Source organism: Pogoniulus pusillus, chromosome 6 (genome assembly GCF_015220805.1).
Source record: "Pogoniulus pusillus isolate bPogPus1 chromosome 6, bPogPus1.pri, whole genome shotgun sequence".
In the NCBI taxonomy this organism is placed as follows: Eukaryota; Metazoa; Chordata; class Aves; order Piciformes; family Lybiidae; genus Pogoniulus; species Pogoniulus pusillus.
Genome location: NC_087269.1, coordinates 7,926,301 through 7,951,900, shown reverse-complemented (window position 1 = coordinate 7,951,900; position 25,600 = coordinate 7,926,301). Strand labels below are relative to the sequence as shown.

Genomic DNA, 25,600 nt, shown 5'->3' with positions numbered 1-25,600 from the left:
GAGTGGCTGGAGAGCAGCCAGACAGAGAGGGATCTGGGGGTGCTGATTGATACCTGCCTGAACATGAGCCAGCAGTGTGCCCAGGCAGCCAAGAGAGCCAGTGGCATCCTGGCCTGCATCAGGAATGGTGTGGTCAGCAGGAGCAGGGAGGTCATTCTGCCCCTGTACTCTGCACTGGTTAGACCACACCTTGAGTATTGTGTTCAGTTCTGGGCCCCCCAGTTTAGGAGGGACATTGAGATGCTTGAGCATGTCCAGAGAAGGGCGACGAGGCTGGTGAGAGGCCTTGAGCACAGCCCTACGAGGAGAGGCTGAGGGAGCTGGGATTGTTTAGCCTGGAGAAGAGGAGGCTCAGGGGTGACCTTATTGCTGTCTACAACTACCTGAAGGGTGGTTGTGGCCAGGAGGAGGTTGCTCTCTTCTCTCAGGCAGCCAGCACCAGAACGAGAGGACACAGCCTCAGGCTGCGCCAGGGGAAATTTAGGCTGGAGGTGAGGAGAAAGTTCTTCACTGAGAGAGTCATTGGGCACTGGAATGGGCTGCCCGGGGAGGTGGTGGAGTCGCCGTCCCTGGAGCTGTTCAAGGCAGGATTGGACGTGGCACTTGGTGCCATGGTCTAGCCTTGAGCTCTGTGGTAAAGGGTTGGACTTGATGATCTGTGAGGTCTCTTCCAACCCTGATGATATTGTGATAATCTCAAAGCCAAACAGCAACTCCTGCTCTGGTGAGTGCTCCAAAGTGAGTCCTGCTCTAGCACTGTATCTCCAACTAGTTGTAAAGGCAAAGCCCACCTGGAGCTACAGCAGCTCCCAACAGTCAACCAAGCTGCACTCAAGGGCATATCAGCTGCATCCCATCTGATCTCATTTCCCTAGCTCCTTCAGCTAACTCCAGCTGAGCCACACAGCCCCCTGGGCACAAGTCATAAGGCCTCACTCCATGTCCTCCTTCCTGGGAAAGAAGCAGATCCTTCTCTATGCACCACTCTGTACTCCTCCATGACTCCTCCTCCTCCTGATCCTCCTTTCCTTTCATATCCTGAAATCACTACAGTGATTCCCACATTGGCTCAACTACTGAACAGCAACATCCAAGGTCTCGAGGACAAGTCTCCCTAAGAGAGCCATTCTGGCTTGCTTACACAGGGACAAAATCTCACTGAAGGCTGACAGAGTTGAACTAGAAACTAGACCTTGGCTCAGTTTATAGCTTCCCTATGGAAAAACCTACAGTGACAGTGACTCCTCACAGACCTTGGACTGTACAACCAGCATAACACCCAGCATGGTCACCCAGTGCACAGCCAACACCAGATACTTCATCTGGAAGTAAATCTGATCTCCTCTAATGCCAAAATGTGTGAGGCTCTGGAAGCCCTATCACAAGAAAGATCTGAAGGTGCTGGAACGTGTGCATAGAAGGGCCATGAGGATGATCAGAGGGCTGGAGCTCCTCTCCTGTGAGGACAGGCTGAGAGAGTTTGGGCTGTTCAGTCTGGAGAAGAGAAGGCTCCAAGGACACCTTCTTGTGGCCTTTCAGTAACTGAAGGGGGCCTACAAGAAAGCTGGGAAGGATTTTTTAGGGTGTCAGGTAGTGATAGGACTGGGAGGAATGGATCCAAGCTAGAGGAGGGAAGGTTTAGATTAGACCTTAGGAAGAAGTTCTTCACACCATAAGGGTGGCGAGACACTGGAGCAGGTTGCCCAGGGAGGTGGTGGAAACCTCATCCCTGGAGGTCTTTAAGGCCAGGTTGAATGTAGCTCTGGGCAACCTGATCTAGTGTGAGGTGTCTCTGCTCATGGCAGGGGAGTTGGAACCAGGTGATCCTTGGGGTCCCTTCCAGCCCTGACAATTCTCTGATTATGTGAGATCCCAGCAGTGAAAGCCACACATACCTTTGGAGGGGGCAGGTCTGGCAGGCTCTTCTGAGGAGGGGACAAATGCAGTCCTGAGTCTCCATTGGTCAAGGAATTCTTCCGATCCAGTGCTGCAAGCCATAAACACAATGACACAGGTGACATGTGGCATCTCCCAGCAGAGCAGCTGCTGTGCAGGGCTGTGCAGGAACAGCGAGGTGCTATTTCAGTAGGACGTAGAGTGACAATTACAGGCAGTGCTGCAGGGCCACCATGTCATTTCAGGTCATAGGAATGTGGCATCAGGAGCCCCAGCAGAAGAGCTGGCTTCTGGTTTCAGGGCATGTTTTTCTCTCTATAGGAAAAATTTTGAGGCCCAGACCCACTGCTGAAACTTTAAAGGGTCCTGAGAAGCAGCATGGGCAGACACTACACAGTGCCTGTAAATGCATAGCACTTCAGTGCTTGCTAGCTCTGATCCCTGCTGCAAGCAGGCAGATCAGTGACTGTCCAAACATTTTCTGCCTTCCCACAAAACTGGAGATAACACCACCCTGCTCCCAGAGTGAGCTGCAAAGGTCACTGCCTAGCTGGGCTGCACAATGGTCTGTCAAAGGCAGCCAAGAACAGAAAGTTAATTGCCGTTGAAGGAAGAGCTGCTCTTGGAGCAGCCCAGGCCGAACATGTGAAAGGGCAGATGGCAGTGGAACTGCTCCAGGCAATCTACATTTGCCTCTGGAAAGTAAGATTTTCCAAGCAGCTGGATACAGTGATTCAGTAGCTGAAGGCACAGAAATCTTGTCTTCAGTCCCTCTTCCCCTTCCACGCAACTCCTGGGTGGCCTCAAACAAGTGCCCAAGTCCCACGACCTCCAAGGTGTGTTGAAAACAGAAAAAAGAGAGAATGGAGGAGAATGCAGGAGTGCTCAGGAGCAAGTGGGAGCAAGGCACAAACAGCTGAGAAAGGAAGTAGTGATTGGACTAGGGGGAATGGAACAAAGCTAGAAATGGGTAGATTCAGACTGGATGTTAAGAAGAAGTTCCTCACCATGAGGCTGGTGAGACCCTGGAATGGGTTGCCCAGGGAGGTGGTTGAGGCCCCATCCCTGGAGGTGTTTAAGGCCAGGCTGGATGAGGCTCTGGCCAGCCTGATCTAGGGTAGGGTGTCCCTGCCCATGGCAGGGGGGTTGGAACCAGATGATCCTTGTGGTCCCTTCCAACCCTGACTGATTCTATGATTCTAGGAAGGATTCTGAAGGCATTATGCTGTGCAGAGGAGAAGTCTCCTTTTACAGAGTGCCTCTTGCCAAAACATTTGTGAGAAAGGGAGCTAACCTGCCCAGATATTGCTAGTCCAGTAAATGAAGTGAGGGAGTTAGCTCCAAAATCTACAGTGAGCTGATGCTGCAGCTCCCTCAGCCCACTTGCTGGTGCTCCAGCCACGTTCCTTGGGCACACACAGAAAACTGCCAAGGCATTGCACAGTGCCCAGCACTGTGCCTCAAAGCTTTGGGCAGGAACTTTGCTGCATGTTTTTGGGCTTTAGAAATAGAAGCTGAGAACCACATCATTTTGTTCACGTCTGGAGATCAGAAGCAGTGATGACAGCTCTATCCCACCAAGCTGCAGCCAGCCTCTGGCCCAATGACACAAGAGCCCAAAATGAATCTCTTGTGACAAATTGCACCCTGCCATGATGCAGGTCTTCTGGTCACCAGCACTGGCTAATTTCAGTAAGCCAGGAGGACACATTGATCTGCGGATCAATAGACACCATCTCCAAGCTGCTTTTGTTTGCACCCCATGAGTAGGACTGCTGGATGTCTTCTAAGGTCCAGAAGAAAGCAGGTGAGCCTGCACCACAGGCTGATCATGGGGAGATCCATCTACTAAAACACCCTCATGATTACATTGCCTACATCATACCTACATCCTTCAGCTGAAAGTTAGCCTTTTCTGTAAAGGACCAAGTAGATGTCACTCTCAGGGTGAACACCGAACTCTGTGAGTAGCTGTTGCTACTTTTGGAATGACCCGAGCCAAGGTTAAGGTTTTCTAAAGCCCCAGTGTGCTACTCACCAAGAGTGGACTACCTCTGCACTCACATTTGTCCACAAAGGGAACTTTTTCAGGGCCTCTTTAGCAGAGAAAGAGACCACAAGACAGAACAGAACCTCCCATGCTCAGCTCCACAGAAGAGAAATCATTGCAGCAGCACAAACCACTGCCAGGCCCTTCACAAGTGGTGGCCATCTGTTCTTGACTCTCCAGCAAACCCAGCAATCATCCCATTGAACTTCACTGTGCCAGGAAAATACTGTTTGATTTCTCCTCCAGCAGCTCCTCCTCCCATCAACTTTGGAGCACAGGATGGAGACCACAGCTTCTGTCCTCAGCCTGCTGGAAAGCTGCCCAATTCCACGTACTCCAGCTGAGAAGTAGAGTAGGATGTGATGCAGCTTTGATTTTTTAGGCTCTGTGCAGGAAGAGCCACCCCTTTAACCTTCATCCTGATAAGACCCCTGAGAGATGGTGTGGGGACAAGCACCTGAGGCATGCTTTCTGGATGCAAGGTCCACACAGCATGTGCTGTACATAGCCCTTCCTTCTGCTACACTCGTCAGCACCACCACTCACAGTATTGGACTGGGAGGGAAAGAGTCATTTTTCCTAGACAAGCTTTAACAGTTTGCAGTTGTCCTCTAATCAAAAACCTGGAATTTGGAGGGAATTTAGAAGTGGGAAGGAGGAAAACAAGCCGGCCAAGATTCTGCTAAATTTCTCATCTGTGCTAATTGTTACTTATCTGTGGTTTCTGTTTGCAAAAGTGAATGACTCCTGGTACCTGGGCTAGGAGGACCACAGTGTGCACCATCACTACATTGCACATCAGTCCCACCTCCCAGACTTCTGCTCCTCCATCTCTCTTCCAGAAGCAGATGGCATTTGGCTCACTGAAGAGCTCCATGGACTTGCAGAGCAAGACTTGCTATGTTTCTCAAGCAAATGAGATCAAGTAAGTGATGGTGCCTTCATCACTCATTGCAATGCATTTAATTACTGTGCCATAAAAAAGTTCAGCTGAAATACTTACTGCTGAAATTGGAAGCAGATATGAAGTAAAATATGGGTTTTGCAGAAATAGCATATTAGAAGGTTTGAAGGGGGGGACTTTTGGAGCTGATGTATTATTACTTTGGAAATTATTTCACCCTGTGATGCTAAATCCTGCAGGTCGTGAGAGGTCCTGTGGGCCTCAGCCACAGAGCTGTGGTCACTGCATCCCATCAAAAGCTTCTGGTGAAATGGAGTAGGTCAAAGGGGTAAAGGGAGCTGATTAATCACTGGGAGATCTGTATCACAGTCCCTGACGCCAGCAGGTACTGATGTCTCTTTCATCTGCCAAACCTGAACCTGCAAGTCCCACCACTGACCAGGCAGAGACCTCTCCATCCAGTCTGAGAGGTGGGACCAGGGCTGTACAGCCAGCTGCAGCTATGGCTAAGATCCCATACATGTGTCTCACTGACTTAAGCATTTCCAAATAACTCAGAAGTTTTACTTGGAATAGGGAGGTTGTTGAAAACAGAAAGAGAGAAGTGCCAGGTCCCACAGGGAGCAACTGAGTGGGTAGGCTCATGGCCTTGATAGGCAAAAGCCTGAAATAAAAGAAACAACTCTAAAAATAAATGGTCTGAAATTTGCTCCTGCATTTTAGCATAGTGGCTCACAGCAAGCTCTGTTCTTATACCCATCCAAAGGAGAATTTATATAGAGAGATGTTTCTGGTGCACTTCAGCTGCTGGGGGCTACCAGCAGGCTGTGCAGTTCTGTTACAGAGCATTACAGCATCACCTGGGGATCACAGCATCTCGGCATCTTAAGGGAAGCTGAGGAGGGCCTTTTTGGGATGTCAGGTAGTGATAGGACTAGGAGGAATGAAACAAAGCTAGAAATGGGTAGATTCAGGCTGGATATTAGGAAGAAGTTCTTCAGCATGAGAGTGGTGAGACTCTGGAATGGGTTGCCCAGGGAGGTGGTGGAAGCCTCATCCCTGGAAGTGTTTAAGGCCAGGCTGGATGAGGCTCTAGACAGCCTGATCTAGTGTGAGGTGTCCCTGCCATGGCAGGGGTTTGGAACTAGATGATCCCTGTGGTCCCTTCCAACCCTGACTGATTCTATGATTTTCAGACAGTGACATTCTTTTCCACGTTACAAATTCAACTTGCTGGACATCTAAACTGGAAATTAATATTGTATCTAGGTTTAATTTCTTGGCTTGTACACCACACAACTCTGACATCCCCTGGGGGATGAAGATGCTTCATCCACACAGACGACAAGGGTGCGTTCTGCACCCAGGAACTCATCTCTCAAGGCTGTGATGGCACAGACCCTTTGAACTAATGCAAGAGTAGCAGAGTAAAGAAGACACAAGGTCTCAAAGAGGTGAAGTAACTTGTTTTGTGGCCAAACCAAACGTGAAGGCTTCCTTAAATACTTCAGGCACTGGAGCTCTAGACCTTAGAAGGCAGCATTTTTATCCCAAAATAACGTCCTCCAAAGTGCTACTTCCAGGAATAACCTCACAGAGTTGGCAAGGAGCACTATCTCTAAGGGAATGTTATGAAAACAGTAGCCCTCCCACACCATCAGCTGCCTCAGCTTCCAGAGAAGCCTCCACCAGTAACGTGAGGCTCCAACCGCGTGTGCCTTCATCACCCCATTAGGCATGATGCTACCATTAACCTTCAGCTTCCTACCTTTGTCTTGCTTCTCCTGGTCTCCCTGCTGTTTATGGATGGTCACTTTGTTCATATAAATATATTCCTCATCACCACCTGCAACCAAAGGGAAAAGTGAACTCTTGACCTGTGGTTGCAGTTTCTCCACATAGGCAGATGTAAAGAGTCTCTGCTGAGTACACTTGGGGAGGTCAATGTTGGTTGAGGCAATCCATGGAGAAAAAAAAAAACAACCCACAACAAAAAACAACCAACCCACAACAAAACAATAATAAAAAGCAGAAAAAATTAAATGTTTTCTAGCCAGGAAATTCCATAAGCTAAAATTTCTACTTAAACATTAAACTTGGCCAAACAGCACATCCTGTGTATCTTATGAAGTGGATTAAATAAACTTAAGGTTTAAGAAGGAAAACAGAAAGGATCACGAATCTTGGGAAGCCTTTGCTTGTAATGCTGGACACATAACTATAGTAATTATACATAAACAAACAGAGGTCACTGCAAAAAAATAATCTGCATTTCATTTTCTCCTCCTAATTTTCATGTCTCCCCTTCCCACCGGCCTCCAGGGAAATGTTGCTTCAAGACTCCATGGCAATTCCCATGAGACCCCCACCACCCATCCTCTGTTTTCCTTGCCCATACCACTGGACTTGGTGTAGACACGCAGAAGATCGGAGAGGAAGCTCTTCTTCACAATGGCAGTGCTGCTCAAGTTCTCCTTGTCCAGTAGCCTCAGAAAATCTTCAAGTTCTGTAAGCAGCTGCTCGAGAGCTACAAAACAGCAAGAGAGACAGCTGTTGGTGAAGCAACTGGGTGATGTGCCAAAAGAGGACAGAGATTGATTCTCTGCCCAGGAATAATTCATATTTCATTTTCTAGCTTGAACTGTCTTTCCAATTTTGAAAAGAAACCCAAACCAAAAAGTCTCTGACTTCCCTTAGTGTGCTCATACATCGGTAAAATCACATGTAAATACCTATTCCTCCTAGAGGACTTTTCATTCAAGGGAGGAAAACCTGGAGAGATTTTGAGCATTAAGGCTGAAACCACACAAAAGCAGCACCTTGAGTCCTGGCAAACATAGTTCAAACAGCATTTGAACTGGGATCTACCAGGGACCCTGCTTTTTGCTTTGTATTTCTGAGCCTTCTCCTTTTTTCTCTGCCTGCAGTGGTTTGAAAACGTTAATGTGCTTCCTAAAAACGTACAAGAAAGTCCACTCAAAAATCTCCTCATACATGAATTCAGCAACTTCTCAAAGCATCTTGCTTGGATGGGGACCACAAAAATCGTTGTACCACATGAAACTGAAGACCCCAAACTAAGCAGTACCTCAGACAGCCTCAGGAAAACCTGCTGTACCAAAGACATCCTGGCATACCTGCTGCAGGTGACTCAGGCACACCACTCCCCAGCACCAGCAGCTAAACCAGGCTATTAGGTTTGTTTTCCTCCTAAGGAGGAGCAGCTCAGCTTTGCCACCAACAGATCACTTCTGTGGCAGGGCTGACGCTGAAGCAACAGGCATTTAATTGCTTGCTTTTGTTCACACTGAAGTTTGTCATGGGCTAATTAGCGGCAGTGGCAGGAACCTGTTCCAGGGAGGAAATAACAGAGTATTATGTGGAGAGAGGAAGTGCAATGCAAGAACCATGGCGTGAGGGGAAAGTGTGGAAAACTCAGCCCAGGCTGTGCCTCTCCTTTGGAGGCTCCTCTGCTAACGCTCTCCATCAGTCTCTGGCTGAATCACAGAATCATCACTGAGGCTGGGAAAGACCACCAAGTCCAGCCTATAAGCTAACACCACAACTTCAGCTAAACCATGCCACCAAGTGCCACATCCGATCTTCTCTTAGAGACCTCCAGGGATGGTGATTCCACCACCTCCCTGGGCAGTCCATTCCAGTGTCTAATCAGCCTTTCCACGAGGAAATGCTTCCTAACATCCAACCTAAACCTCCCCTGGTGCAGCTTCAGAACATGCCCTCTTGTCCTGTCACAAGTTGTCTGGGTGCAGAGCCTGACCCTCATCTGACTACAACTTCCCTCCAGGTAGTTGTAGAGAGTGATAAGGTCTCTCCTGAGCCTCCTCTTCTCCAGGCTGAACACCCCCAGCTCCCTCAGCCTCTCCTCATCAGACTTTCCCTCCAGCCCCCTCACCAGTCTCACTGTTCTGCTCTGGCCCCGCTCCAGCACCTCAATACCCTTCTGACGTTAAGGAGCTGCAGGGCAGACAGGTAGCAAAGCTTGGGTTTACCCCTGCCAGGCTGCAAACAAGGCTATGACTCCTCAGCACACCACCAAGGAGCTGTGCAACGAGCTGCTATTGGAATGGGCTGCCCAGGGAGGTGGTGGAGTCACCATCCCTGGGGGTGTTCAAGAAGAGACTGGATGAGGCACTTGGTGCCATGGTCTAGTTGACTGGCTAGGGCTGAGCGATAGGTTGGACTGCATGATCTTGGAGGCCTCTTCCTACCTGGTTGATTCTATGATTTGCACTCAGATAATTAACTAGGGCAATGCTCTGCTCCCTTCACTTACAGTACTTCTATGCTGTGTGCTCCCATGGTACCCCTGTGAGTCACAGTTCACACCAATGAACTAGAAAAGCAATAATATTTTGGTTCCACGGTGCAAGATACCTGAGGCACATCTACTCTAAGTGCTACTACCTCCAAAGTCATATTTGTGCAAGAGCAGGAGAGAGCTGTCCCCTTCTTACTTCCTGATCTCTAGCCACCAGGTGACTCTTCTTTGGGTTAGAAGATGAGAACTCAAGCATGAACTGGACTGCAAAGGTTTATGGTGCTATCCATTAATTGAAAAGCATGCTGCTACTCTCCAACTATAGCAATCTTCAGTGGCTTGACTGTGAAATAGTCTAATGACTCCAGATCAATCAAAACCTAGAAGTTCTCCACACTTCACTCTATAACCTCTAATTCCAATTCATTCTCTTATGGTTTGATTTAGGACCAGTAGGGAATGGACCACCATGCCTGTATCCTACTGTGTTAACTTCACTGTCTTTGCCAGCTGCTTCCTTGCTCAGCTACGACCCACTACAACCCAGAGAAGGCAAGAATCACTTCAAGAAACAACAGCTCTAAGCAAACAACAAACTAAGCAAACAGGCAGTGGCATTAGATACCACTGATGTCACTAAACAATCAGCTGCATTCTTTTGGTGTCAAACATGCTCATTGCATGAGCCTCTCTCAAGCATCAAAGACCCTGCATCTTCCAAGTTTGAGGTGAATCACAGCCTTTCCATACTCATTCATCTATTTCAGTGGCCCACTTCAGAAAATGGAAACTGAGGTCAGCTCCTGCCAGTCAGGAGTGTGTCAGGAGCAGCATCAGAAGAAACAGCAGAGAAGGTGCCTAACCTTGATTTGAAGCTTCAGAAGCTTCAGGTCCCAACAGCTAGCCACATGGGTGTCATAATAGCAGGTTTGCAGGGATGGGAATATAGTTTCCATTCCCTCCTCCACCCCCATGAGCACAGAAAATGACTTTATTCTTCTCCCAGGATTTCTCAGCTAGCACACACACCAGGCCAAGTGCTTATGAATAGCACAGCCCTTACAGTAGGTTACATTTTCCAGCCCACCAAAGTTGAATTCAGGCTTCTAGTGACTCAAAGCAAGTCATTTAGGACGAGATCCTGGGGCAGCAGAGGTCATTGGAAAGACTGTCAGACTTCAATGGATTCAGGCTTTAGGGACTCAAAAGAGATTAATTTTGCTCTTCTTGAGTGAGAAGGAGCATAAAATCCATCTGCTTCCATGCAAGTATCAGTTTGATCTCATCCAGACACCCCCAATCCAAACCTGATACCTGCAAAAATAAACTGCTACAGCAATGGATGTGACCATTCACTCTCTCACACCAAAAGGAGAGTAAGCCAAATCTTACCAGAGTGACAAATGTGAGAAGAATTAATGTGATGAGGGTCTGCAGGATCCTCTGTGCAAGCAGCTGCCCCAGCAGGAGTAAGAGCTGAGAACCCACATATGCCAAACCATCTCAGGATTCCAAATGTTGGCAACTACTGCTTGATCTCAACTGAAGACCTACCATGCTGTGGGCCCCAACACAAGGAGGACATGGAACTGATGGAGCAAGTCCAGAGGAGGCCACGAAGATGCTCAGAGGGCTGCAGCAGCTCCGCTATGAGGACAGGCTACAAGAGTTGGGGCTCTTCAGTATGGAGAAGGCTTGGAGGAGACTCTGTAGTAGCCTTCTAGTATCTGAAGGGGGCCTACAGGAGGGCTGAGGATGGACTATTTACAAGGTCTTGTAACGACAGGATGAGGAGTAATGGGTTTAAACTGGCAGAGGGGAGATTTAAACTAGATGTTAGGAAGAAGTTCTTTACACTGAGGGTGGTGAGACATTGGCACAGGTTGCCCAGGTAGGTTGTGGATGCTCCCTGCCTGGAAGTGTTCAAGGCCAGGTCAGATGAGGCCTTGGGTGACCTGTTCTAGTGGGAGGTGTCCCTGCCTATGGCAGGGGGTTGGAACTGGATGATCTTTGAGTCACATCCAACCTAAACCATTCTACGATTGCTCAAAATGCAACAGATCTGTTAGAGCAGCAGCTCAGTGGCAGCAGGACAGTACTGGAAAGGGCTTCTCTTGGCAGCAGTCTATGGCCTTTCATTGCAGACAGAAAGTCTCTTGCACTGCAGCAATGTCTATCCTAGTTCATGTGCAGCTAGAGCCAAAAATGCAGCAGCTTGCAAAGCCCCCATTGAGGAAACACATTCCTCGTGAAAGAGCTGCCAATTTTGTCTAACACCAAGGTCACTGAAAGGTAAATGACCATTAAACTAGATTATAAGAGCCCTTCTTACCAATAATCACTGATCTTTGTCATGGTGGTACAACAATAAGCTATGTCTACATCTAATTACTTCACATCTTGGCCTTAACAAGGAAATGGAGAGGCTCAGAACGAATTCTCATTCAAGTGTTTTAGTAACCACTGGACAGGATTACATGAGGCCATTTAATCTGAATTCAATTATTTTTTTAATCAAGGTAGAGGGGCCCCCAGCCACTGGACAGAGAACTGTAATAAGATACATACCAAGACAAACTCTTTCCTCTGCTGCGATGAGAGGTGGAAGATAAGGAGCAGCAGTTGCTGACAGGAAACTAAGGCACTGAGATTAAGAAATCTGTCCAAAGCTGTGGGCAAGTTCTCCAACAGATCAGGAATAACAGCCTAGCTTTCCTGTGGCCCAGCCTGCAGACCTCACTCCCAAATTACCCTTCACAGTATCACAGTATCATCAGGGTTGGAAGAGGCATCACAGATCATCAAGTCCAACCCTTTACCCTTCCTCGGATCCCGAAGCATGGGGAGATGTCCCACACTCCTGCCACAAGCAGCTTTGCTACTTTTGTCTTCACCCTGCCTAGAAGGGGCTGGACGAAGCTGTTGGCACAGCCTGGCCTGGAGCTGTGGATCCAAGCACCTGGTAAATACCTGCAGCCTGTGGCATGCCAAGCTTCAAAGACCTTGGCAAGTCCAGAGAGAGTAAAACTGATGACAGCACCATGATTCACACGAGTGTCAGGCCGCTGAGTAGAGGGGCTCCTGGGGAGCACCTCAATGTATTCATGCACCCCCACCTTTCCTAGACTGCCTTCTCCATGCAGCACATCCCACGGCAGCCCTTCAGCCCCCACCTCCAGCTGGCAGCACTGGGGCTCCCCAGGGGCTGCTCTGGCAGAAGGCAGTTCCTTTCTTGCCTGGCTTTCTTTTTTCCTTCACTGCCTAAAATCAATAGGGCAGCTGAGGAGCATGCAGAGAGGACAGGCGGCACAGAGACAGCATTCAGGCAGCTGAATAGCCAGTGCTGTCAGCAGAGCAGGAGGACCCAGCCCAGCCCTCCTGGGCTACTCTGGAGGCTTACAGTAAGAGCCTTTGCGAGAGGGAAGAGTCACCCGCGATGGCAGCCAGAGCAGGCCATTCTCCCCAGCTGTGAGGAAAGGCAGATGTGTGGGTGATGACAGCTCAAACAGCTGAGTGACCTCTACACGGGGCCACCTTCCAAACCAGCAAAGTAGATCCTTCCTCAGGCAAACTGACCCTCTTCATCCTGCTGGCTTCAGGTGCTCGCAGAGGAGTAGAGAAGAAAAGGCTACAGCAGTTCTGTGGCCCTTCTGCAGCAGTTACAGCTCCTCTCTCCTGTTCTGGATGCTACCAGCTTTAGGTGCACATGGGCACCATAATGTAGGGAAGGAGCTGTGGTGAACAGCTCACCCTAAAACAGCACCAGGAAGAATTAAAATCTCTGTGCAGCCCCTGAAGGCTGCTCCTCTGAAAAGCATCCCTGTCACACTGAAACCCCACCAGCATTCACCCAGGGTGATCAGCAGCAAAAGCAAATGAGCGTGGACTGAAGCTTACCATCCTTGACTATCAGAAGCCAGGCTCTGCTTCCCACAGATGCACCTACAATGACTGCTCAGTCTTCCCCCTCCTAGCTTTTTATGGGAAAAGAATAAAAAATCCAGCCCATAGCTGTCCTGTTGAAGTTCTCCCAATTTTTCCAAAGAAAAATAATTATAAATATTTATAGGGAAAAAAAAAAAGAGATAATCACAAAATCACCAAGGCTGGAAAAGACCCCTGAGATCATCAAGTCCAGCTTATAACCTACCACCACTACATCAGCTAAACCATGCCACCAAGAATCAATGTACCCTTGTGGCCAAGAAGGCCAATGGGATCCTGGCGTGTATTGAGTGTGTCCAGAGATCAAAGGAGGTTCTCCTCCCTCTCTACTCTGCCCCAGTGAGACCTCATCTTGAGTGCTGCCTTCAGTTTCGGGCTGCCCAGTTTAAGAGGCACAGGGGAGAGAGTCCAGCAGAGGGGCTACAAGGATGACTAGGGGACTGGAGCACTGCCTGATGAGGAGAGGCTGAGGGACCTGGGGCTGTTTAGTCTGGAGAAAAGAAGACTGAGAGGGGATTTAATAAATGTTTACAAATATCTGAGGGCTGGGGATCAGGAGACAGGGGACAGGACAAGGAGCAACAGATGTAAGCTGCAGCACAGGAGCTTCCACCTCAACACAAGGGGGGTCTTCTTTACTGTAAGGGTCACAGAGCACTGGAACAGGCTCCCCAGAGAGGCTGTGGAGTCTCCTTCTCTGGAGACTTTCAGGGCCCGTCTGGATGTGTTCCTGTGTGACCTGAACTAGGTTGTATGGTCCTGCTCTGGCAGGGGGTTGGACTCAATGATCTCTTTGGGTCCAAGACATCCTGTGATTACTACTAGATTGAATAAAATAAAGGTAGAATTCACAAACCACTACTAGATTAAATAAAGTAAAAGGTAATATTCACAAACCCTGGACAAGTTTAAATCTCTGAAAATACAGCAACTGTAAAATTGGAGCACTCCTTCCATAGTTTCCCTTTTCAAGCAGACAAGTGTCAGACAGTTATGACCACTGGCACAAAGGTGTCTGATTTTCAAGACATAAGGACTGCTCACAAAGGAGAAAGAGAAAAAAAACAACCCAACCACCCAGACTGTTTCTATTGATGCACCTAAAATCCAGCACCGCCTGGCTTCACACTCACGTTGGGAGCTTCAGGCTTGCCTTTGTTGCGAAGTATGAATCATAGAAGGAGAGAGGCAAACAATGTGTCTGGTTGGCTGTGGGCTGTGAACTGCGCCGATGAACCCAGGCAGCTCTGCGTGGGCTGCTCTGGAAGTTGGAACAAGACTGGTATTGAGAAGCAGCCGCTCCAACCTAGCAACTCTGAACTTTAACAAGACGGCAGCAGAAAATGCACACAAAGCTTTTTTTCAGTTAGCTGAGCAAACAACAGACTTCTCTTCCCTCCGCTGGAAGGTGGGAAATGGCATCCAAGAAAAATTAAGAGAAAAAAGAAAGAAGAAGGAAGAGAAGCAAAATGTGAAACCCACTCTTTTGTAAGGAGTTTTTACTGAGCACTCTTGTATTTTAGGGCCAGGTTGCTCTGTTGCATGCAAGAGAGGGTTTGCGCTCGCGACAAACTTCGGGGGCGACAGTGACGTCTGTCCCTGCAAAGGGTCTCATCTTTCCCATGATGGAACACTGGAGGTCTCACAATGCCAAATTTGTTGGCTGACATCTGAGAGATGCCAGCAACATTTCCCTCTGTAGCATGCTGTATAAGCAGACTACCCATGAGATTGATTCGGGACTTGAGCATCTTCCCTGTGAAGATATTGAGAGCCCTGAGGCTGTTTAGTCTGCAGAAGAGAAGGCTGGGAGGAGATCTGATCAATGTGTACAAATATCTGAGGGGTGAGTGTCAAATGGAGGGGGCCAAGCTCTTTTCGCTGGTCAGCAGCAATAAGACAAGGAGCAACAGCTACAAATAGGAACACAGAAGGTTTCAGCTCAACATGAGGAGAAACTTCCTTACAGTGAGAGTGACAAAACCCTGGAACAGGCTGCCCAGAGAGGTTGTGGAGTCTCCTTCTCTGGAGGCTTTCAAAACCCACTTAGATGCATTCCTGTGCTAACTACCCTAGGGGATCCTGCCTTGGCAGTGGGGTTGGACTGAATGATCTCTGAAGATCCCTTCCAACATCTAATGTTCTGTGATTCTGCGATCTGTTGAGCTCAGAATATCCCTACAGCTGCAGTCTGTGCTCAGGTGCATAGTGATGTGTGTACCATCAGCAAACTGGGACCTGAGGAATTGCTGGGATCTGGGGTTACTTGGATTGCCATCCTGCATCCTCAGCATGTGAGGATCAGGTCATCTAACACCTGTGTAACACAGTAACTCCTGCTGGGGCAGAACCCAGCTAGGAAAACATCAGGGAAGCAACCGAAGAAACACCAGTTCAGTAGCCACGAGGCTAAGGATCAAACCAAATCAAGGTCCCTAGAGGTGTTTAAAAGGAGACCTGGATGATGCACCCAGTGCAATGGTTTAGTTAATTAGAAGGTGTTAGATGTTGGACTTGATGATCTCAAAGGTCTTTTCCAACCTTGTTAATTCTGTGATGCTGTGAACTGTCAGCTAGAATACAGACCAAGTCAGGCAAGGCAGGATGCTGAAGAAAGTGCTCTTTTTAAGGCAAATTTGCCCCCCAAAACAGAGCCTAATGGGGAAGAAAACAACCTCAACAGTTCATAGGAAGCTGAAAAAAACTATTTGCTGCCAAGCTGAATCCTGCAGTGGTGTGACAGATGATTTCCTCTGAAGCTGCCACCATTGATTCCCTTCTCTCCCCACAGCCCTTTCTGCTCTTTGGTTTCTTTGGGTTTTTTTTCCCCTTACTCCTTCAGTTTTCAGCTATGATTGGTGAGTTGGGCTGTTTTTTCTTTTGTCTTGTGAAGTTTTGCCATCCTCCTCATCACTGTGTGGTTGAGTTCACGTGGAGGGGCTGGTGACCACCTGACCTGCAAAGTACATCTGTTGTTTGCTGTCAATTGTAACACATAATCCAGGAAGGGGCTACTAAGAGGTGACTGACCAAACACAATGGCTGTTGGCAAGAAAAAGAAACAGGCACACACTTGAACTCAGCACAAGGAGGCATCCTGCAGCCACCTGCTCAGTCCAGCCCTGTGCTCTCCTACCTGAATGCAGTCTTTGCCTCACAAAGGTGACAACACATGCTTCTGGGCTCAAGTCTTTGCCAAGGCTGCTGGAGCCAAGTCACAGAATCACAGAAACATTCAGATTGGAAAAGCCCCTCAGGCTCATCAAGTCCAACCAATATCCCTACTCTACAAGGTGCACCCTAAACCATATCCCCCAAGCACCACAGCCAAACAAACTTTAAACACATCCAGGGTTGGTTACTCCACCACCTCCCTGGGCAGCACATTCCAGCTCCTTGGTTAGGGTCCACAGTTGTAGTCAAAATGCTGTGGCAGACTTCTCATCATCCTCATTCATCACTCGATGTGGCTATGTTTAGAGGAAAGCTTTACACTCAGCATTACAGATTGTCAGCAGAACAGGGGGCACACAGCTGTGCTAATGCTTGCCAGAGCCCACAGCCATGAGACCACTCTTTCCCAAGGAAAAAGGAAATCTGGGATAGAATCTCATAGAATTTTCAGGACTGGATGGGACCTCAAGGATCATCTTGCTCCAACCCCCCTGCCTTGGGCAGGGACACCTCACACTACATCAGGTTGTCCAAAGCCCCATCCAGCCTGGCCTTAAAAACCTCCAGAGATAAAGCTTCCACCACCTCCCTAGGCCACCTGTTCCAGGGTCTCACCACCTTCATGGTGAAGAACTTCTTCTTAATACCCAATCTGAATCTACCTACTTTGCTCCATTCCCCCCAGTCCTAACTCTACCTGACACCCTAAAAAGTCCCTCCCCAGCTTTCTTGTAGGTCCACTTCAGATACTGGAAGGACAGAATAAGTTCTCCTTGGAGCCTTCTCTTCTCCAGACTGATGCCACATTCCCAAAAGAGCAACTGGGAAAATGCAAGGTCTAGTGAGCAGAACTATTGCAGTGATGGTGAACACCACCCCACAGTTCAGACCACTGTGCTACAAATAAAGAATGTCAAGTGCAAAAAATATTTGGAGATGACTTTTTCTCTTGCAAGCAAGACATGAATTAAAGGAAGCTGCCAGATACACAGAGCTGTGTTGTTTTTTCTAAGAGAGGACATGCACACACACACATACCCACGCCCTCTGAAGGCCTCATATCAAAGCACTTTCCCACCATTCTCTGTTGATTTAATGGCATCATTTCTCCAACAAACAATAGAGACATAACAGAAAGGGAAAGCAATTATGTTTGAGAAAGCAAGAGCTCTGGGGTCAGAGAGAAAGACAGACAGACATATAGCCCTGGAGACCCTGGCTCTTTTCCTTTCTGTTTCCTCTGCAGCAAGGGCTCCTCAAGTCATGTTGGCCACTATAGCCAGGGCTGGGCTGGAAAGCAGAATGACTACACAAGGCTATTGCAATAGTGCAGGGGGAAAACAGGTTTTAAAAGCATCTTGAAGTCTATCAGGGCAGGCTGGCAGAGCCCACAGCAATGTTGTTCTCGATTTCCAGATTTCTTTCTCAATAATCTTGCTCAATCCCTTGTACAAACATTGCACACAGTCCTTATCCATCCTCTCCAGGGTAACCTGGGAGCCTAAACACAAGGAGAGAGCATCATGTGGCTGAGGCACTGAGCAGTGTTGGTACAGTAATGTGCAACCAGAGATTTTCCCTGGAGTCTCAGTGTATGATCAGCAGCAGACAAATCCCCTCAAAAAAAGGGAAACAGAAAATAAATTAAAAAGAAAAGAAACCCTGACCCCAACCCCCCACCATGAAAGGAAGATTAAAAAAGCCACCCCCTAATCTACAGACCTCACTAAGGACCAAAGCTCGACCCACTTCTAAACAAGAAGATTCAAGGCAAACCAACATTAACTGAACTTCTAGTTGAGGGTTAAGAGGGAAGGTTTTGAGGGTTAAGAGGGAAAGGGAAGGTTTAGGAAATGACTGCAAAGTACTTCAGAGGTTAAAATACAAACCCTCTCCTGCCATGACTCATCTGTGCTCAGGGAGTATCTCCCAGCAGAGCTCCAACACCTGCCACCACTGGAGGCCACAGCTCCCACCCACCCTCCCACATGCTTGGGGAAGGCACAGATGCCAGAGGATGACCTGAGAACAGGGCTGGATATCCTCCCTCTTACATTCAAGAGCTGCCAGCTTTTTTATTCTCCCATGCCTCCAACGTGACATTGCACGGAGGGCAGAGTGGAAGAGCAGCCTCCCAGGAGCAGCTCCCCTGTTCCCTCCGGATTACCAAAGCAGCTGGGCACCACCTGAGCCGCTTCAAGACACATGCTCTGTGGGGAAACACCTGTGTTGTCCAAACATTGCCTCCATGCCCCAGAGAAACAGAGGCTCTGCCCTCCTTCACACCCCAAACATTGCTTTCATTGCTCAACAGGCTTTCAAATGCTGTTCAAGTTTGCAGTAGCACTTGGTATCTCTGTTATTATTCCCCTTGTCCTGTCATTGGGCATCACCCAGCAGAGCCTGGCTGCATCCTCCTTGCACTCACCCTTTACATATTTATAAACATTGATGAGGTCACCTCTCAGCCTCCTCTTCTCCAAGCTGCACAGCCCCAGCTCCCTCAGCCTCTCCTTGTAACAGAGATGTTCCATTCCCTTCATCACTTCTGTGGCTCTGCGCTGGACTCTCTCAAGCAGTTTTCTCAGTAAAGCCTCTCTGTCCAATACTCATTAAAAACAAGGATCAGCTACCTTGGGGAAAGCAAACATCACTCACGTGGAAAAGTCTCAGAAGAGAGCCTCTCCCAGGCCACCCAATTTATGCAGTGGCTGCATCCACTTCACTCTTCAACATGTCCCATTCAACAAATAAAAGAAACATGTCCTGATAAAGTACAGGTGGCAATACTTGGAGGAGAAAAGGGGATACAATACTTGGAGGAGAAAAGGGGATACAATACATCACGTGAGCCAGGAGTGTACTGGGATAATCAAAGAATCATAAGAGGACAGTTTGAAGTGACCTCTGGAGATCATCTAGACCAATCCCTCTGCTGCTGCAGGTATGCCACAATCAGGCTGCACAAGAACGTGCCCAGGTGGGACATAAGTGACACAGTAACAGGCAAGCCAGTGTGGAACCAGTCAATGTAAAGGGTTAGGATGCCACCAGTGCAGGAGGAGATATAAGGTGAGCTACTGTTTGCCTCCCTGCAGATTCAGGCTCCATGTAGTGTGACGATTAAACCAGTGGAGCAGGGACTGGAGAAGCTATGGACTTTTACCTACTGAGATAAGCAATTTCTGCAGTGACCTACCTAATGGTTTGACTGGAAGTGACAGATCTGTCCCACTGCCCACAGATGCTTTACTGCATGAGGGAATTTTTTACAAGCAGAGAAGAAAGAGTTACTAAGGCTAGGAAATAAATCTTATTTTACTTTTATGATCACAGAAGAAGCCATCACTACCCTGGGCTTAAATCTCAGCACCAAGCTGCACCAAGTCAAACTCATGGAGATGCACAGGTTGGAAAAAGGTGGCTCAGGGTGAAACAATCATATTGCACCTCTGCCTTCCTCTCCAGAAGGGCCTTGCAGGAGCCCAGGGTGGAAGAGGCAGGAGAGAAGCAGAACAAATAATGGCATTTATTTATATTCCCCATGTGAACTGGAAATCTTCTCCCTTTCTATCCTGACTGTGAGACATGGGAAAATGAAAGGCAGCTCTCAAACCAGCAAAACAACCATTCAGTGGATAAAAAGGATTTTCTTACTCTGTCTGTCTTGCACTTTGTTTACATGAATGAGAGCCAGTTAGCCAAACTGGGAACAATACTCTAAATTAAATCTCTGCAAGCCATTACACAAATAAGCCTAAGGTATCACTAATCTTATCACAAATTTAAGAGTTAGATTATTATTTTCATTTACCATTTCAGCAGCAAACCTGTGACAAGAAACTGCTGCTAAATGTTTTAGCCCTTCCAGCAAACTCAGCTTCCTTGGAGTTTTTCTAAACTCCTATTTGAATCTTTCATCTCCGCCTTAACAGACGTTGGAGGCATCCTTGCAGCCTGGCTATCATTTACCTAGCCCAGCATTTCTCTGGTCTCAGCACTACATGCCAGCAAACACTTAGGTCATCCCCATCAGCTGAGGATCCCCTTCCTGCCCAGGTTATATGGAGAGCTCCTGTATGCCCAAGGGAGCAGCATGAGCAGGCAGCTGTGGCTTGGGGTCGGCAGCTCGTGCCCGGCTCCCTGCAGGCAGGGCAGGCCACGCTGCTCTCACTCAAAACCATGCTGCCATGTCTTCCATCCTGAAAAGTGAAGATAACACAGTCAGGCTTTGGTACTAACAAACTGACAGATTGTAGTAAAGTAATGGTTGAAGGAATTTTACTCTGCTCTCATCAAACCCCATCAAGAGTGCAGTTCTGGAGCCCTCAACACAAGAAGGACATAGAACTGTTGAAGCAAGTCCAGAGGAGGCCACGAAGATGCTCAGAGGGCTGCAGCAGCTCTACTATGAGGACAGGCTGAGAGAGTTGGGGCCCTTCAGTATGGAGAAGAGAAGGCTCTGAGGAGACCTTTTAGTGGCCTTCCAGTATCTGAAGGGGGTCTACAGGAGGGCCGGGGAGGGACTATTTATGAGGTCTTTTAATGACAGGATGAGGAGTAATGAGTTTAAACTGGCAGAGGAGAGATTTAAACCAGATGTTAAGAAGAAGTTATTTGCAGTGAGGGTGGTGAGACATTGGCACAGGTTGCCCAGGGAGGTTGTGGATGTTCTCTGCCTGGAGGTGTTCAAGGCCAGGTTGGATGGGGCCTTAAGTGACCTGTTCTAGTGGGAGGTGTCCCTGCCTATGGCAGGGGGATGGAACTGGATGACCTTTGTGGTCCCTTCCAACCTAAACTATTCTATGAACTCTCTTTACTTACTGCTAAGTGCAGCCTGGTAGTCCATGGCTTTGCCTCCAGCGCTGGAAGCAATTCAGACAAGGACACGATTAGCATCTCGCAAGCAGGAACTGCCCTTGAGGTAGCTCTCCAGTACTCACAGGCATGAAGAGAGGCACAACCTTACAAGTGCTGCCTAGCTGGCAAGCAGCAGCCAGCCACAGCCAACCAAGCAGCCTTCCAGTTTAGCAGAGAAGGTACCAAAACCTGCTGGCTGCTCAACTTGTCGACAGCCCAAACAAAAACAGAAGGCAGGGATGTTGCTTTGCCTGCTTATTTAGGGAGCAGCACATCTTGGATATTGCTTAGGGAGGAATGTTAGGCTGCCACTGCAAACATCTAACATTTTCATTTTCCTTTCACCACTTCTGCACTTAGGCTCCAGCCTCAAAGGTGAAGCTGAGGCAGCCAGGGAGCACAAAGCCACAGAGCCTTTCAAACCTTCTTAGTTAAAAAGCCACCTGGAAGGTTTCTGTTGTGGTTTGCTGCAACTTCATTATTGTATTACTATCTGCTCACCCAGGCTTTCTATGAAGCAGACAGTCAGATGAAGGCATGAAACTATTAGGAAAACACCTCCCCATTTTTAGGGCTAGGTTTATTTTGTTGCAGGATTCACTGAAAACAATTAAAAACGTGATTTTTTTCAGAGATAAAGTAGAAGTCATTTTGATTTACTTGTTCAGGGAAAATAAAAAGAAGGGAAGAAAAAAAGAGCAGAAGGAAGGAGGCTAAATCCTCTAAGTCCAGGTAGTTGCCCTCTGCCCCTTGCCTCTGAGGTGGGGAGGTGGATTCACATCTCTGCCCTAAGTGAAGGGATTTGATTTCATCTTCTCAGGACAGTGCTCCATTCTTTTATGTTATCACAGAGGGGAGGGAGCATAAGCTCACCTACCTCAAATCCTATCTCAAACAGCAGCTGGGAGGTAACCACCACTCATCTGTCTGGTTTGTTGAAAAGCTTCTACTTGTTGTTGTGCCTAGTACTTCATCACTAGACTTTGGTTGAAAAGAAAACTAAATATAACCTTTTGCCTGCCCCCAAAACAAGATTTCTGTCTGACAGTCACCCCAGCAGAGTTGTTTCTCTCACACTGGCACTGAGGAACTCTGCTGCCTGATCACAGTCACTGCCTCATGACACTCGCCTACGTGAAAAACTACCCAAAGGGGAATGTTTGGCCTGGTATTCAGAGGGAAAGGGCAGGGAGCAGTGATTAGCTCCATCTCAGCCTTCAGCAGGGACATCTCTCAGAGCCTCCTGGGTGAGCTGCTGCACAGGTCACATGCCCCACAAAACGCAGACCAAAAACCACAGGCGCAAGAGCTGCTAAGCTCTTGAGGGCTGCTCAAGCCTTCAAACTCTTCAGCTCCTCCATGGCATTTCAGAGATGCACAATCTACATTTCCTCTCCATTTGGAGTAACAAAATTTCCAATTGGGAAGTGCCAACTTGTGCTTCCACAAATTCCCCCTCCTGGGGAGGAAAAGGCTTCAGTGATGCAGAAGGAAAACTAGACCTATAGGAACCTCTCAGCAACAAACTAACACACTGCACTTTCCCTCTCCATGGTTATCCATGCCCATCCAGAGTCCTTCAGAGGCAATGCTCCAGCACATTTTACCCACATCCTCTGTAGGCCTGTCTCTGGGTGTCATCCCAAAACGGATCCACGTTGGTATAAAGTGGCAGAAGTCAAATGAAATCCCTGATGAAGGCTGAGACACCTCAGTGAGGACCAGTGCGTCTACACCAAGGTAGGTGCAGGCAGATGCAGTAGGACATAAAGGAGGGAGTGGGAGGAAACTCAGTGAAGAAAAGCGTATGTGATAGCTTATACCCTTCAATGCTGCAGCATCTCCACCTCATCTCAAGCAGGCCAGGATGCTCACACATAGCAGGACCATGCAGAGACCACACTCAGATCCTGGAAATAGCATCTTGGGACACCATGGTGCTCAGAAAATCCCTGCCTCTGCTTGCTTAGGTATCTCTGGGCAGACTCATCTTTTGCAACACTTGATAAATTGGTCCTTCAGACCTGGGGAAAGGCTACTGTGCAGTTAAATCACAGAACTTTAGAGGCTGGAAGGGACCTCCAGAGATTATCAAGTCTAACCCCACTGCCAAGGCAGGAACCCCTAGGGTAGTCCACACAGGAAGGCATCCAGGTGGGTGCTGAAAGTCTCCAGAGAAGGAGACTCCACCACCTCTCTGGGTAGCCTATTCCAGGGCTTTGCCACCCTCACTGTGAGGAAGTTCCTCCTTGTGTTGAGGTGAAACCTTTTCTGTTCCAGTTCGTAGCTGTCGCGCCTTGTCTTATTGCTGCTGACCAGCGAAAAGAGCTTGGCCCCATCCACTTGACACCCACCCCTCAGGTGGGGCTGATACCCTAGCTTTGGCACAGGCACACAGCCAGCACTGGCTGATGTGCAGACTACAGCTTCACCAAGATGTTTTTCACAGTATCACAGTATCACCAAGGTTGGAAGAGACCTCATAGATCATCAAGTCCAACCCTTTACCACAGAGCTCAAGGCTAGACCATGGCACCAAGTGCCACGTCCAATCCTGCCTTGGACAGCTCCAGGGATGGCGACTCCACCACCTCCCCGGGCAGCCCATTCCAGTGTCCAATGACTCTCTCAGTGAAGAATCACAGAATCAACCATGTTGGAAGAGACCTCCAAGATCATCCAGTCCAACCTAGCACCCACCCCTATCCAATCAACTAGACCATGGCACTAAGTGCCTCATCCAGGCTTTTCTTGAAGACCCCCAGGGACGGTGCCTCCACCACCTCCCTGGGCAGCCCATTCCAATGCCAATCACTCTCTCTGTGAAGAACTTCTTCCTAATATCCAGCCTATACCTACCCTGGCACAACTTGAGACTGTGTCCCCTTGTTCCATTGCTGGTTACCTGGGAGAAGAGGCCACCCCCCACCTGGCTACAATGCCCCTTCAGGTAGTTGTAGACAGTAATAAGATCACCCCTGAGCCTCCTCTTCTCCAGGCTAAACAGGCCCAGCTCCCTCAACCTCTCCTCATAGGATTTGTCTTAACACACCTCCCTGCAACTAGACATTTGCTTCCCACCTCAATTTTTTGTGCCCTGTTTTGGGTGGCTGCAGGAATTCGCTCTTCCAGCTGGCACAGAGGCGCACTACCTTTCTCATGTGAGTCAGCAGCCTGCAGCAGGAGAGCTGTTCTTGGTAATTGGAAAGGAATTAAGTGATTTTGAAGCAGCAGAGTGTTTTGGACTAGTTAGCTGACTGACAGCAGGAGAGCTTCAGAAAAACTGCCTGATGGGAAGCAAACTTCAAAAGAAGAAGTGACAAGGCCAGAGTGTTTGTGGTGCCTGAGGAAGTCATTAGAATTTAAAAGGGACACAGATTGAGCAAGTACACTAGGCTAAGAAAGATGAACTGCTGCCAAAAAAAGTTTTCTTTAGCTTTCCAGCACTCCCTAGCCCGCATTAGAGCTGCAGTTCTGACTCAGACCATTTTTACAGATCGCTGAAAACATGAGAAGGATGCCACCTCCAAACCCAGATGCCTTCCGCTTCTATTTGTCTTTTCAGCTTCTTGCTTTCATCATTCCCAAAGAGGAGAGGCTTTCTGCAAAGCCCTCAGAGAGAAGACATTTCTTAGAGGGCTGGGTTTATACACGACATGATTTATCTTCCTTCAGCTCAGGGTTGTTTTTTCTTTTTGAGGCAAAGCTTCAAAAGCTTCTAGGGTCCATGAGCGCTGATGTTTGTGACTGACCTGCCAGCTGAAGAGTGTGATGCTAGAGTGCAACGCTGTATGGTTTCTAGTCACCAAGGGGTACTGTTAAATCTCTGCTGCTCTGAGATCCCTGCTATGCCACAGGAGGCTTTGAACAGTTGATTCAAATGAACGTGAGGCTGCAGTAGCAAACCTGCAGCTGAAACCAGCAGGAAGGTTTCACAGAATCTTAGATGTTGGAAGGGACCTCCAGAGATCGTTGAGTCCAACCTCCCTACCAAGGCAGGATCCCCTAGGGTAATTCACACAGGAATGCATCCAGGTGGGTGTTGAAAGTCTCCAGAGAAGGAGACTCCACAATCTCTCTGGGCAGTCTGTTCCAGGGCTTCATCACTCTCACTGTAAAGAAGTTTCTCCTCATGCTAAGGTGAAACCTTCTGTTCCAGTCTGTAGCTGTTGCTCTTTCTCTTATTGCTGCTGACCAGCAAAAAGCATTTGGCCCCCTCCATTTGACACCCACCCCTCAGATATTTGTATACATTGATCAGATCTCCTCTAAGTCTTCTCCAGACTCAGCAAGCTAAAGGTGATCTGCAACAAACTCAATGCTTAGCCCCTTCTACCAAGAGGTCTCAAAACTTCTGGGAAAGCAAAAGCCAAAGCTAGAGGTCTGCAATAAAAGCCCAAGACCAACAGACTGGCAGCTCTGATGTGACACCAAAGCTGGTGTTCCACCTGGGCAATTTCTTCCCATCATGTTTCCTACCTGAAGGCAT

General features: G+C 48.3%; 1 protein-coding gene across 7 annotated transcripts in view; it reads right to left on the bottom strand.

Moving 5' to 3' along the window:
* The window catches only part of AFAP1L2 (actin filament associated protein 1 like 2), a 104,970-nt gene that overhangs the window by 25,600 nt on the left and 53,770 nt on the right, over window positions 1–25,600 (bottom strand). For all 7 annotated transcript variants that reach the window (XM_064144331.1, XM_064144332.1, XM_064144328.1 and 4 more), the window contains 3 exons: window positions 7,249–7,377; window positions 6,619–6,696; window positions 1,896–1,987 (listed from right to left, as the gene is read on the bottom strand). In XM_064144331.1, the coding sequence (XP_064000401.1) occupies window positions 1,896–1,987; window positions 6,619–6,673 (147 nt within the window). In that variant the 5' untranslated portion in view covers window positions 6,674–6,696; window positions 7,249–7,377. The remainder of the gene's footprint in view (window positions 1–1,895; window positions 1,988–6,618; window positions 6,697–7,248; window positions 7,378–25,600) is intronic.